General features: G+C 49.5%; 1 protein-coding gene across 1 annotated transcript in view; it reads left to right on the plus strand.

Moving 5' to 3' along the window:
- Positions 1-15361, plus strand: part of DSCAML1 (DS cell adhesion molecule like 1) — a 323305-nt gene that overhangs the window by 290774 nt on the left and 17170 nt on the right. Inside the window, exons 16-18 of the mRNA XM_033862020.2 lie at positions 544-690; positions 2995-3150; positions 10890-11029. Coding sequence (XP_033717911.2) covers positions 544-690; positions 2995-3150; positions 10890-11029 — 443 coding nt within the window. The remainder of the gene's footprint in view (positions 1-543; positions 691-2994; positions 3151-10889; positions 11030-15361) is intronic.

Consider the following 15361-nt stretch of genomic DNA (forward strand, 5'->3'; position numbering starts at 1 on the left):
CCCTTGCCCCAGGGTTGCTTCAAATCCTCTTCTTTTCCTTCCCTTCAGCTTGGTATGAGGACACAAGGGTCCCTAGAGCGGGGCCTTGGTTCAGACCCCGAGCTCAGGTGACATAGAGGGCTGGCAGCCATCAGATAAGAGCATCAGTTACAGATCCCTCCAGCACTGGCTTGGTCTTCCAGGTTCCGTTACGTTCAGTGGACGTGGACTCCCTGGGCTGTGGTGCCTACTGGTGAATCCCCAGGGGCTCATGCCTGGAGTTCATCACCTTCTTCCCCCAGCGTTTACCCAGAACCAGGAACGTGCCACCCAGAGCCCAGGAACCAAGCTGTAAGGATCTCTATTCACCCAAATCTCCAGGAAAGGAGACTTGGGTTGACTTCCCGGTCACCAGCCCAAAACTCTTGCGACTCGTTGAATCAGGAGGGCCTCCCACTTGTGTCACCCAAAGTTCCTCTGGCTGGGCAGCAGGGCCCCACCTGCGCGTGGATGTGTCCTGTACCTTCCTAACCAGGCCTTTCAACTCTCCCCCCGCCCCTGCAGTGCCCAGCCAGCCCCCCGAGAACGTCCGAGCCCTGTCCATAACTTCCGACGTGGCCGTCATCTCCTGGTCAGAACCTCCACGCAGCACCCTCAACGGCGTCCTCAAAGGCTATCGGGTCATCTTCTGGTCACTCTACGTTGATGGGGGTGAGTCTGCTGGGAGTGGTGGCCGGCTTGTGGAGCGAGAGGCACTGGGTTGCTGGAGATCCGTACTAAGAGCTGAGCACCTTCCATGGGATGTCGAGTGGAAGTCCACCCCCTCCTCCATACCTGTCATCCGGGGGTCAGAGCCGGGACCAGCGTGGGTGGGGTACACATAGTCATCTCCCTGGTGGGGATGGACACCAGCTGCTCCTGGACAGCAGTATGTTGGGCAGGGATTTGAGGGGTGAGACAGGCACATTTGCTTTTCTGATGGAATGTGTTGATATTAGGACTTTGTGGCCGTGTCAGTCAGGACAGGTGGCGCGCTCAAACAGGGCAATTGAGGAGACTTTAATGAAGGCGCTGCTTCCCAAGGAGTCTGGAGGGAGGACAGGGCCCCTGGGACTAGCAGAAGCAGGAAGCCGTCACCGCCTAGGACTAAAGGAGCAAGAGGAGGAAGCAGGGTCACCAGAACCCAGGGAGAGCCACCCGTCAGCCAGACAGACAGCGAGGCATGTGGTCTGTGCAGATGAGCCACCCAGGACCTGGAGAAGGGTGCACAGCGGAGCTGGGGGGATAGGAATGGCAGAAGGAGAAAAAACAAAACAATGGCCCGACACTTCAGGTGCCTGCCTTCCCCTGGGATGCAGTAGTCCAGACAGGTTTGTGTAGCCCCAGACACACCAAGGCCCTGCCCACTGGTGTAACAGAGCCCTTGCAGTGACCAGGAAGTCTGCAGTCTTGCAAGCCAGAGGCCCAGCATCCCACACTAGGGAAATGAGTTTGCCTCCCCAGATCCTCAGCCTTTTGCCACGTGTCCCCTGGCTCCTCCCTTCCCTCCTGGAGGACCTGGGACTCCAGCTCATGGTCATCCCTCCGTGGCAGCGGCCCTCCCCTTCCCGACCTGGATTCTGCTCTGCCCAGAAGCCCTGCTGACAGTAGTTGTCTCTCCCTGCCACACCTCCATCATCTCCTCCCAAAACACAGAGACCTGAAGGTTTCCCGAGGCCTTATACGATGAGATGGCCTCACACAGCTGTGCTGAGCCAGGGATGGGGCCTCATTTTCCAGAATTTGCTTCCACTTTTCTAAGCCTGTGGCTCCCCACTCAGCCCTTAGGTGAGGAAGGCATCAGCCTCTCTAGTCTCCAGAGGCAACGTGGATTGATGGCCATGCCGCCCTCTTCCTGGGTCTTTCTCTGTCTCTAGTCCTAGACAGGTCCACCCTGGTTTCTAACCTTCCCAAAAAGGAAGGTCCCACCACTCAGGCCTCTGAGGTTCCCCTGCACCGACCTGGAGTCCCCTCAGGCTGGGCCTGGCGTCCTCACCCTCTGGAATCTGGCCGACTGCTGCCTACCCCTGGCCGGGCCCTCTGCCGGGCCTTTGCCTGTGCCAGGTCCCTGAGAGGCTCCAGGGTAGGTTTGCCGGCACTAGTCTTCTACAAGCCGGTGTCTGGGGCTGTTTTCTGAAAAGCCAGTTGTACCAGGGGTAGGGCCGTGAGCTCAGGAGTCTGTCTCTTTCCTCCTCCTAAGGCCCTGGCCATCCCATGGGACCCTCTCCCTAAGCCCTTCTTCAGAGTCTACAGCACGTTCCTTGACGTGCTGAGAGCCAGGACGACAGGTCCTCGCTGAGCCCGAGGAAGGCTTGGCCCTTCCACTGGCCTCGCCCGTGTTCTCTGTGCGGGTTCTTTGCAGGGAGGGTGTCCTCAGTGGTGGGGAGAAGGTAACGGGGATTGACCCCTTATACTCTCGAGAGTTCAGGGCGCTGGTCCGGGAGTGGTCAGGTGCAGGGGAGGCACCCTCAGCCTGTCATGCCCCCTGGATCCGCTGCCTAGGGAGAGCTGAGAGCCCAAGGAGGGGCCGGGCAGCCAAGAGGAGCAGCTGCTGCCTGGCCGCCTGGTCCAGGCTCCCCTCCAGGTCCAAGTCACTCCTGGGGTCCCTCACACGGAGAGAGGTTTGGGTGGAGGACAGGGGAATGTGGCTTGGAGAGATAGACAGATGGGACTGTCCTATGGGGAGAGTATTAAGCTGCATTTGGTGCAAGGTTGACTAGGGGCCAAGGCCCAGCTGGCATTTGTCGCTCACCCTGGTTGGGCCACCTGGGGAGAAATGTGGTCCAGGAGCAGTGCCCCGAATCCGAACCCATGAACTTGAGGTGGAGGGTCCCTCTAGTCGCCACCACCATGGAGTCAAGGTCTGAGCCCAGTGGAGCAGGCCAGCCCCGAGCCCAGCCTGGCGGAGGGGCGGCGGCTGGGGGACCGTGGCCTGGCCGGCCTGGACCGCACTCAAGGGCTGCTCATGTCCGGCAGAGTGGGGCGAGATGCAGAACATCACCACCACGCGGGAGAGGGTGGAGCTGCGAGGCATGGAGAAGTTCACCAACTACAGCGTGCAGGTGCTGGCCTACACCCAGGCCGGGGACGGCGTGCGCAGCAGTGTGCTCTACATCCAGACCAAGGAGGACGGTGAGTGCGCTCCTCCAGCCCCGGCCTGGCCTCGGACCGCGTGGCAGCTCCCAGGGCCTGCTGCTGAGCACTGCCCTCGAGCCACCCCGCTGCTCACCCAAGGAGAAGGGTGAGAGCAGAGCCCCGTCCTTTCTCCTGTCCCTTTGGTTCGCTGAAGGGTGACTCTGAGGACACTGGGGCCCTGCTTTGGGAGAACACAGCTTACTGTAAGTGGTGGTGAGGTGCTCCGAGACTCGAGCGTAACCTTACAAGCCACCGTACCCCCTCCCCCTGCCGCACTGGGTCAGAGGCTGGATAAAGCCTGTCCCCCCCACCCCAGGAGCATACTTTATGGCACCTGCTCCCCTGCAGGGTTCAGCCTGGTGTCCTCTGGGTACAGGTGGTTGGGACTGGGGGAAACGGGAGCATCACCCCACATGTCCTAGGTTAGAGACTCGGCGATCACCCCACAGAGGCCCCAGAATGGGCCAGGCCCTGGACGCTGGTGTGCAGGGGGCTCTCAGGGAGGGAATGGGATGTGCTTCCACTTGGAGCTGTGATCTCAAAGCCCTTCTCCATGGGGGCGGAACCGGAAGAAAACAGAGATAAGGAGCCAAACCTCAAGGGGAGAGTGATGGAGTCACATGGCGGAGGCTGGGAGCTGAGTCAGCCCAGGAGGGGTCAGGTTGGGAGAAGGGCCAGACTTCCTGCCTGGGCTGGAGCTGCACACCTCCAGGGGCCTTGCCGGATCCAGGAGGTGCTGTGTGTGACCATGCACAGCTCCAAGCTCGTCTTCCACTCCCTTCCTCACCGCCCCCGAACCCCATCACTGAGTTGATTCTAACCCTTCTGAGCCAGGTGCTATATCGGCAGAAGAGTCGGTTGGTGTTAAGTGCCTTGCACACCCTGGGCGCTTAATAAACGGTAGCCAGGGTTGCCATCATGGCTTTCTTCCCACGCAGCCTCGGGTTTTTCAAAGGATACAGAGACCCACAGTCTAGGCTCTACCCAGACACTTTAGCAGAAGGAGCTGGAGGGGTGAGAGGAGTTACAAGGAGAGCAGCTCTAATGTGATGATGGAGATGTTCCCAGTGCAGCCCCGCACTTGGTGACTTGGTGACCGGACCAGCTCAGATTAATGCTCCTTACTCTCCCTAAGCCCCTCCCTTTCCATCAGATCATCCCCCTCCCCCACTTAAGCTCTGAGCAATTAAATATTTACCAACCTGCCCGCCCTACTTTTCCTATCATTAATCCCCCCATCGAGGTTTCCTGGGACAGCTCCAGGCAGAGCCACCTGCTCTTGTGTGGAGACCGAACGGAGATGGTGCTCAGTGCCTGGCCCCTTTCAGGGCCTCAAGGACACACACACACACACACACACACACACACACACACACACACACACACACACACTGGCACCTTCTTGGCCTCTAGAAATTAACCACCCAGACCCCCAGACTTTTTGTGTCCTATTCTGATGCAAGGCGTGAGATGTAAGCACCTACACATGTTTAACTGACCAAGGCAATACCCCACAAGGGTATCCAAAGGTCTAAGAGCACCATCCCTCCCTACAAGGAGCTGTCGACCCCCTACCCTTGAGCTGCCTACGGAGCCACACACAGGGACACGCACAGGCAGGGGCCAGGTCCTAAGGCAGCAGCTTCCCTGAGTGGAAGGGACACTGGCAAACACAGCAGCCGTGCGCACCCCAGCCCTGCCACTTATTGGCAAGTCACTTAACCTTTCTGACCCTCAGTTTCCTCATGATAAAATGGGGACAGTGCCTCATCTAGACGTTGTAAGAAACAACATAGCTATAGAATCCTTTCTAAAATGTCAAGTGCTAGCAAATGGTAGTTGCTTTATGCCTGCCAAGAGCTGGCAATGAAATGACTGCTTCTGATGGACCCAGGTGCCCTTGAGGGAAGCCTAAGCTGAAAGGGGCCTGCTGTCAGCTGAGGTCTCATCCAGAACAGTGGTCCTAACTTGACATGTGTGTGACGCGCCATCATAAGCATGATTTAACCTTCCAATAGCCCTATAGCATAGGTATTCTTTCCACTTTAGAGATGAGAAAACGGAGCCCTAGAGAGCTAAGGCAACTTGCTGAAGGTCACAAAGCCAGTGGGTGGCAGATCAAGGCTTTCTTGCCTCCCTGGCCTCTATACTTTCCATCACACCGCTTGTATCGGTTAGGAAGCCTTTGGTTGATTTTAGCAATAAGCATGTTTATTATCATATATAACAAGAAGTCTTGAGTAGGGCAGCTCCAGGCTTGGTTAGCTCAGTGGTTCCCATCTTTCTGCTCTGCGATCCTCAGCCTGTCAGCTGTTCCTCCCATGGCCTCAAGATGGCTGCAGCTCCAGGCATCACGCCAGACAAGACAGGGTTCAGGATGAGAGAAGCAGTCTCTTCCTATGGGCCTCTCTTGGGAGTAAAAGAAACCTTTCCCAGAAATCCCCTCAACAGGTTTATGCTCATTTCCCATCAGCCACAGTGGGGCAGTATGCCTCTAGTGAAGCTAGTCACTGAAAGGAGAAGGGAATTATCATGGCTGACTTACTCTAATCCTGATAAATCCTCTGGTGAAGGCGACGGAGACAGCTTTCTCTGAAGGGTGGAGGAGCATGGGTGACCCAAGCAAGAGTGAGACTCTGCAAGGAATAGGAAGGAATGACAGCAGAGGGGTAGGTGGACAGCCAGGCCCGCCCCAGCCGTGCTGCTCCAGCCCCACCAGATTCTCCCATTTGTAGGTGGTAGTCATTACAGTTGTTACTCAGCTGACTTGGAAAGCAGACAGACCCACATTCCAATTCCAGCTGTGCCATGGGACAGATACCCTCATCTGAAGACTCTGTGACTCCGTACCCACCACTCCCCCTCCCCCTCAGGAATTTGCATTTTGCCAAAGGAAAAAAATTACCAGAAAATTTAGAGAAAGCCAAGATACATAAAAAGATAAAATGCAAACATATCAATTCAAGCTCATTTCTTAAGTCCAGATCTCTCAGTCCGAGCCTGGTTTCAGGCTGGCTCGGCTGCACTCAGTTCACGAGCTACGAAACCTCTTGCCTACCGCTTGTCTCCCCTGTGAATACCAGACCTAGCTACATGGACTCGGAGTGCAAAGTTGGGTTGGATTTTAGACCACTTTAAAGGTCTTTAACTGAGGAAGAGGCTTGAACTAGAGCCGCATGTTAGGATGGTAACTCTTGTAGAAGCGTGGAGGATTGATTGCAGGAAGGGGATGGGGGATTAAGGACTTGGGTCAGAGAGGCCTCTTAGAACGTGTGGGCATCTAGACAGAGAAGAGGAAGGTGTGTGCTAGTTCAGCAGCAGTGAGGATGAAGGGAGGAGGACGGACACGCTTAGGAAAACGTATCAGAGGAGTTCCGCTTCCAGGAATGGTAGACGCGGTAACTCAAACCCACTCTCCTCCTTGCTGGGACACTAGGAAATATGGATAAAATATTTTTTAATACTTGCTTCAAGGTATCAGAGAGCTGGCAGGAAAGTAAAGAGTTACTGGGCCAGGATCCAAGCAAGAATGGAGGCCCAGGAGGTGAGCCTGGTATTTGGAACAGCTCTTCCCCTCAGGGGCATTTGCTGAATCTGGAGGCAGTGACTGAGAAACTAAGCAGTACTAGAAAGACATTAATTGGAGGCCAGGGCCTACTAGGGTGTGTGGGTCTGTCTGGTGAACCCTCCTCCCATCCCCTTCACCCCCCACCCCTGCCTACTTTGAGTTGAGACCATGAAGGGTAGAACTCTAAGATTAAAAGTGGACCACAAAGGGCTTCCCCGGTGGCGCAGTGGTTGAGAGTCCACCTGCCGATGCAGGGGACACGGGTTCGTGCCCCGGTCCGGGAAGATCCCACATGCCGCGGAGCGGCTGGGCCCGTGAGCCATGGCCGCTGAGCCTGCACGTCTGGAGCCTGTGCTCCGCAACGGGAGAGGCCACAACAGTGAGAGGCCTGCGTACCACAAAAAAAAAAAAAAAAAAGGGGGGGGGACCAAAAGTAGCTCAGCCTCAAATCATCTCAGTCCTAGAAATTAGATTGAGGTGACCTCAGGTTGCTAGTGCCCCAGATTGCAGGTGCCTGTCAGAAGCAAACATGAATTCTCTCTTTAGGAAGATTACATCACCTGAGACCTCAAATTATTTCCACAAGCAATTTTGCAAATAATGTGTCTGGCATACAGTAAAAAATAATGGTGACAATGTGAACAAAAGCCAGCAGAAAAAAAAAAAGACAAAAGAAACAGGTCCACAAGAGTTCCAAACATAGGTTTTATCAAATATGGACTTTAAAATAATTATTCTTAACAATTGAAATTTTAAGAGTATTGGAAGCTATCAAATGGAAAATCTAGAAATAAAAACTACTAATAACTGAAGGGCTTCCCTGGTGGCGCAGTGGTTGAGAATCTGCCTGCTAGTGCAGGGGACACGGGTTTGAGCCCTGGTGTGGGAGGGTCCCACATGCCGCGGAGCAACTAGGCCTGTGAGCCACAACTACTGAGCCTGCGCGTCTGGAGCCTATGCTCCGCAACAAGAGAGGCCGCGATAGTGAGAGACCCGCGCACCGTGATGAAGAGTGGCCCCCGCTTGCCACAACTAGAGAAAGCCCTCGCACAGAAACAAAGACGCAACACAGCAAAAATAAATAAAATAAATTAATAAACTCCTACCCTCGACATCTAAAAAACAAAAAAGGGATACAAGAGAACAAACTATACCTAATAAAACAGGTGTTGGAGGGACAACAGAGCAGAACAGAATTAAACCAGAGCCCCTAACTCCTCATAAAAAATTAAAAAAAAAAACTATTAATAACTGAAATTAAGAACTCACTGGATGGGTTTAACAACAAATTAGTCAGAGCTAAAGAGATAAATAGTGAACTGGAAGATAGGTCAGAAGATAATACCTTCTGATATTATAAACACAAATGAATGGAAAATAAAAGAGCAAATAAGAGAATGGAAAATAAAAGAGCAAATAAGAGATATAGAGCAGTGATTTTCAAACTTTACTGTGCATACAGATCACTTGGGGATCATGTTAAAGTTCAGATTCTGATTTAGTAGATCTAGGGTGGAACCTGAGATTTTGCATTTCTAACATGCTCCCAGGTGACACTGCTGCTGATCCATGGACCACATTCTGAATATCAGGGACATAGAAGATGTGAGAAGATATCCCAAAGAAGAGGAGAAAGAGAATGGAGCAGAAGATAAAATGTCTGAAAACTTTTCAAGGCTGTGAAAGACATCAAGCCCAAATGCACGAAGCTCTACAACCCTCACAGGCAATAACTTAAAGAAATCCACACCTAGGCTTATCATAATAGAGCTGCTAAAAAACAAAGAGAAAAATCTTTAAAGCAACTGGAGAATAAAAAGGCCACTTACCTTCAAAGGAGCAAAAATTAGATTGTCAGCTAACTTATCAGAAACAATGGAAGCCAGAAAACAATACAATGCTATATTTAAAGTATGTATGAAAAAATAGTTATCAATCTGTAATTTTTATACCTAGCAAAAATATTTTTCAAGATTAAGATGAAATAAAGACATTTTCAGACCAAAAAAAACTGAGAGAATTTATCATCAACCTACCTGCCCTGGAAGAAATACTAAAGGGTATTCTTTCACTAGAAGGAAAATGATCCCAGGTGGAAACTCAGTGATGTAGGAAGGAAAGAAGAGCAATTAACAGTGAACATATGGGTAAATCAAAATCGATATTGATTGTGTAAAATGGTGATCATGTCATCGTCTTGAAGGGGGATCTAAAATATATACAGAATTAAAATATACAACAGTGGCATGTAAATTGAGAGAAGGTAAATGCAAGTTCTAAGTCCTTGCATTGTCTGAGAAGAAAAGTGCCAATTAATAATGTTAGACTTTGGTAAGGCAAAGATTCACATTGTAATCTAAAAGTAATTAAAGACTGTAAAACTAACAGAGAGGGGGAAATAGAGTATTTTTAATACTCAATCCAAAAGAAGGCACAAAGGAGAAAACAATAGATGGGACAAATAGAAAGTATTTAGTAAGATGGGATATTTAAACCCAAATATATCAGTAATAGCATTAAAGATAAATTGACTAAATTCTCCAATTAAAAGATAAAGATTGCCAGATTGGCTAGCAATGAAACAAAACCCAAATATGTGCTGTTTATAGGAGACATCTAAAACATAATGGTGTAGAAAAGTTAAGCATGAAAAGATGGAAAAAGATAGACATACCATGCAAAACTAAGAGAAAACCAGAATATTAATATCAGACATAGTATGCTTTAAGGCAAAAACTCATTCTTAGAAGGACACTTTGTTATGGTAAAAGACTTAATTTACTAGGCAAATAAAGCAGTTCTAAATTTTTATGAACTTAATAACCTTGAAATATATAAAACAAAAACCAACAGCACTACCTGTAGTGTTGGGATAAATAGATAAATCTATAATCGTAGTGGGAGATTTCAACATATTTCTCTCAATAACTGATAAGAAAAAAAAAGTATGCAATGACAGAGAAGATTTGAACACTGCAAATTGCCCCAGTGGCCATCCATAGACCCCCTTGCATCCCGAAACTGCAGAGACCCCTAACAGAGGTAAATGGCAAGGCTATAGCAGTGAGGAAGGACCGAGTTAAGGATGACTGCGAGCTTCTGGGTTCAGGTCCCTGGACGGAGGATGCTGCTGTTTTTAATTATTTTATTTAACCTAGAATTGTTGACCACTTATTAGATTTAAAAAATTGACGTAGGTGCTAAAAGCTGAGAGTCACGGGAGGGAATATGCAAAAGTACTAGTTGTTACAATCTACTGAGTGTCTTCTGTGTGTTAGGCACTGTGCCTAATTATTTTAATTAGCGCTAATTCTCACTACAGACCTTTAATGTGGTTGTTGTGTCCCTATAGATGGGGAAACTGAGGCTCAGAAAGGTAAAATAAGTTGAATGGGATACCATCACAATCTTCAAAGGAGCATAAAAGCTCCCAGGAGGGAAGGCAAGTCACAACAATACAAGGGAAAGATGAAGAAGGAGACTGTGGGCTGCAAACAGGATGCTTCCAGTCTCCCAGGCAGAGCCCTGGGGTCCCAGCCAGGCCAGGCAGGCTCAGACATGGGAGCAAGGGGAGGTCAGAATCCATACAGATTGGATCCACTTAGGATGGATTTCTCAGCCAATTCTAAAGTAGACTTTCCCTCCCGAAAAGAGAAAGGGCCTAGCCAGACCCCCAAGGGCAGTGCCCTGAGCACATGACAGGAAACACAGTCACCCACTGGCTGACCACTGACCCTTGACCCTCGGGAGGAGGCCTGCTCTGTGAGTCTCTAGAGTCCCCAGCCTCAAGGAGCTCACAGGGCAAAAAGCAAATTGACCTGTATATTTGTTTGGCCTAAGTACAAGCTTCATTAGTAGGGTCATTGGGATCAAGATGAATTCCTTATGGGTTCTGTTTCTTTCTCGTGTTTCTTAAGTCCTTGGTTCTGGCCAAACAGTTCTGAAACTGGCCACTCCCAGTGCTTCCATCTCAGAGACTTTGTTACAAGCCCCTAATAATCACCACCTGTTTGCCATGCTAGAACCTCCTCCTTTAAACCACAGCTCAGAGATGCCTCCTTCAGGAAGCGCTCCCAGATTGATCTGCCTCACTCTCCCCACCCTGTCATTCTTTCCCAAAGGCTTTGCTCCTCCTTTCTCTAAACTGACCCGACCTTCCCCTGCTCAGTTCCAGGTCCCCCCGCTGGCATCAAAGCTGTCCCTTCATCCGCTAGCAGTGTGGTTGTGTCATGGCTCCCCCCAACCAAGCCCAACGGGGTGATCCGCAAGTACACCATCTTCTGCTTCAGCCCCGGGTCTGGCCAGCCGGTAAGTGGGCCCAGGGCCAAATGATGAGCAGGACAGGAGAAAGAGAAAGTACCTGTAGATCAGCTGGCTTCTGAGCCAAACCCTGGGGCTGCTTATATCTGTGCTGCTTCTTGGATTCATGCATAAGTATGGGCACTGGTCACCCAAGAGTGGCTAAAGCCTTACCCCAGTCCATCTTGGGTCAGTCCTCTGTTCCAGGGGCTGCAAGATTATCACAAGCCCTGGAAGCTCCTTTGAGTCAGGGGTCACGTTCAAGCAGGTGGGAGGAGAGGGCCTCGGCTCTTCTGGTCTGGCTGACCAAGGAAGCTCCTAGCAGATCCCAGAGCTCTGGACTGGGGACTCGCTGGCCCACGGCCTTTGGAAATGAATCAACTTTTCAGTATGATCAGTCCTGGCTTGGAGGGCTGCTGGAGCTCTACCCTGAGTGGCCCCCCTCAGCATGGCGCCAGTTGAAGAGAGAGGAGAAGGTGGGGACAGATGGGGGAAGGCAAGGGCATCTCTCTCTGGGCCAGGGTCTGGGCCTAGCCTAGGGGAGAGGACTGAGAGATAGCTCTATCTGCCTAAACCTGGGAGCAAAGTGGGCAGCCCCCAGGCTGGGGCACAGTGCGGGGGGCTAACCCCTGCCCTCTACTGAGGGCTGCTAAGGGGGAGGAGAGGATGAGGGCAGGTGCCGTGGGATATGCATCCGTATCCCATAATAGGCATCCTTCCCTCTGCCTCTTTCCTTACCTCCAGCCACTCAACCAGAGTTCTGCTGGGTGACTGCTCTGCACACCTCTTATAGTTACAAGAGCAGGTGCAAAGACACCTGCCCTTGGGGCGCTTCCAGTCTAGTGGGAAAAGCAGAGGGGTGCTCCCTGGGGAGGCGTGAGTACTATCAAGGGATGTGCTCAGGACCGGGGAGAGCAGGGAGCAGCAGGAAGCCAGCTTCTCCCTCCATCAGCAACTTGTGATGTGACAGCAGCCCCAGCACCTGCAGATGAGCTTCCGGCAGCCCGGAAAGCTACCCTGAAATTGCTCGGTAACTGTGTCATCATCTCATCCTCTGTTCTCTGCTTTCCTGTGGTCTTTCTGAATTACCTCTGAGCCCTAGGTGGCCCCGCGCCTCACCAGTTAGGCCAGAGTTCTATTACCAGAGAGGAAGCCCAGAAATGTCTTTGCAATGACTCCGTCCCCTCCTCTCCATCCTCACAGCCACTACGTCACATGCAGAAAAGTACATATATGATGACTATACAACTCCATGAATTTTCACACATCCAAGTATGCAGAAGGGGGGATTCCCAGAGCAGGGAACAGGACAACACCCCAGAAGGTCACCACCCTCCCCCTGCAGGCGTAACCACCATCCTGACTTCAGAGTAGCATTGCCTCTTTTTGTACTTTATATTACACACACACACACACACACACACACACACACACACACACACCCCATTTGCCTAGCTTCTTTGACCCAACATTATTTTGAGTTTGTGAATTTCATCCATATTGTTCTGTGTGGTTAGAGATCGCTCACTGTCACTTCTGTATAGTTTTCAATTACGTGTGTGTATCACAATTTATTTATCCATTGTGTTATCCGTTGATAGGCATTTGGGTAGTTTCCGTTTGGAGCTATTACAGATGGTGCTGCTGTGAAAACTCTTGTCCGTGTCTCTTGGTGCTCTTGTGTATGCGTTCCTGTTGGGCCTATGAGAGGAACTGCTGGATCACGGGGTCTGCAGGTGTTAGGTTGAGAACACCCTGCCATTGTTGGGGGGTTGCACCAATTTTCCAATCAACATCTTCAGCCACGTCGTCTTCTGCCCCTTTTGCCCCCTCCTCCTGCCCCTCCCCCACACACACGTCCTAGGCTCTTGTTACACTCGGCTTGTCACCGTCTGGACAGCCGCTCTGCCTTTCACCCCCCAGCCCTCTGCCCCCGCTGATCCTACCGCCCATGGCGTGTTCCTCATCCTCTAGCACACGCTGAACGCATTCGCTGACAGTTAGCTGCTCACTCACCTGTCTCCCGTACTGGTCTGAGGGGCCCTGTGAGGACAAGGGCAGCATCTATCGATTCATCTTTGGGTCCCCAGCTGTGGAACATGGTGCCTGGAACATCATCGTCACAGAATACGTGTTTGATGAATGAATTACTAGCAACCTGGCAATTGTAAAGCCTTAGACGTTGGGCAAGTTTCCCTTCATAAGTTGATGAGAGGGTGGGAACTCATTCTCCAGCTTGGGTTTGTATGGTCATTACTTCCTCTGATAATGAAGTGTTTCAAAGGGATTGGTATCTGGAAACGCAGCCTCCTCATTAACTCAGGCTCCAGGATGCCCAGTCAACTGGCTGGGGACACATGTCCCAGGCTCCGGAGCAGAGTGCCTGGTCCCCATGCCCTCCTCCTGCTGCTGGAGACCTGGGGACCCTCCCTCCTTCCTCTTCATGCCCCGAGCATGGAGGAACCTCCTCTCTCCTGGGGAGATTTCCCATCAGACATTGTCACATGGTGGGTGGGGCAGGTGTGCTAGTGTGATGAGAACTGCAGTTCAGCCATGTTGCAAGGCAGGGACTGGGCTGAACGAGGGACCAGGGGACCTAACCACCACGTGTGATTGTGTAATACGATTGCTTTGCAGAAATATATTCCAGATTCCAAACAACTGCATCACAAATTCATTTATGAAAGAGCTCCAGGAGTGAGGGCACACTCGTGGACGTGTGATGGTGCAAGACTGTGGGAGTGAGTGTGGGGTGAGAGGCAAATGCGCGTGAGTCTGTGTGTGTACATACTGGAGTGTATGAACTTGTGTGTGCGGAATCCTCAGAATAGATGAGGGAAACTACATATGGTGCAGGATCCCAGGAATTACACCCTAGGGCTGGCCAGAGCTGCATTGAGTCCTGTTAGAAATTTTACCAAACAATTTAATACACTTGTTGTTTTTCTCTGATTATCAAAATAATACAATTTTATTGTAGAAAATTCTGTAAATATATAAAATATAGAGAGGAAAGTAAAAATTACTTGTACTCTCATTCCCTAAAGATAAACATTGGCAACATTTTGGTGTATAATCTTCCAGTCTTTGATCTGTACGTATACCATGGTTTTGTTTTGGTTTTTTTACAAAATTAAAATAAAATTTTACACAATTGATATAATCTGCATTTTTCATGTAACATATGAAGGGACTTTCCCACACCATCGAATATTCTTTTTTGTGGGATTTTAGTTCCCCGACCAGGGATTGAACCCAGGCCCTTGGCAGTGAGAACGCAGATCCTAACCACTTTACCACCAGGGAATTCCCATGACATCAAGTATTCTTTTAAAATATTATCTGTATGTACATAATCTATTTAGCTAGCCCCCCAATTATTCTATATTTAATGTTTTTAATTTTTCACCATTATAATGTTTCATTGAGAGTTCTTCATAAAAGTTTTTATGTACACGTTTTATTTTTTTCTTAGGTTAAATTTCTATAGGAATTCCTGGGTCACAAAGAGTATGAATATTCTTAAGGTTTGCATACACGTTTGCAAATTACTCTTCAGAAATTTTGCGCCAATTTATACTTCTTATACAGCATTATAAGTAGTATATACTTCTTCCTTGTGCCCATACTAATCCAAGGTGTTATATATTTTTCTTTTTTTGACAGTTGGGATTTTTTAAAAAAGAGGTCTTGTTTTAAGTTATATTTCTTGGATTACTAGTTAGGTTGATTAGTGCTATGTGTTTTCTGGCAGTTTTTTTCATCTTTGGGTAATTGTGAATTCATGTCCTTTGTCCATTTTTTATTTGGGTGTATCATGGTTTTCTTCTTATTGATTTGTAAGTGCTCTTTACATATTAAGGATAATAACCATTTTTGATCATATATGTTTCAAGTATTTGCTTGCCTTTGATTCTAGTTTTTATTATACCATAGGTTTTCTTTTTGTATAATTTAAATTTATAAATCATTTTTGATTTTTGCCTTTATTTTTGTTATTAGGACAGATAAATATTAACCTATAGTTTCTTCTTTCATAGTTTTACCTTTTTTTAACCTTTGATTCACTGGGACTTCATTTGGGAGTAGAGTTGTGTATTTCTGAAAGTGATTTCAGGACATTCTTGGGGAATCCAGGTTAAAAGAAGGTACCCAGGATCTGGGTAATATGCTAATGCCTTCAGGGGGAAGCCAAAGCATTCCTGCCCTGTGTAGACACAAATGTACATTCAGGTACACACTGACACACACAAGCAAGTACACTCAACTTTTCTCTACACATGCATACACACACACACCTCCACCCTCACAGAAAAATGTGCCAGGAGAAGACCATTTCCC

This window comes from Tursiops truncatus, chromosome 8, assembly GCF_011762595.2.
Source record: "Tursiops truncatus isolate mTurTru1 chromosome 8, mTurTru1.mat.Y, whole genome shotgun sequence".
In the NCBI taxonomy this organism is placed as follows: Eukaryota; Metazoa; Chordata; class Mammalia; order Artiodactyla; family Delphinidae; genus Tursiops; species Tursiops truncatus.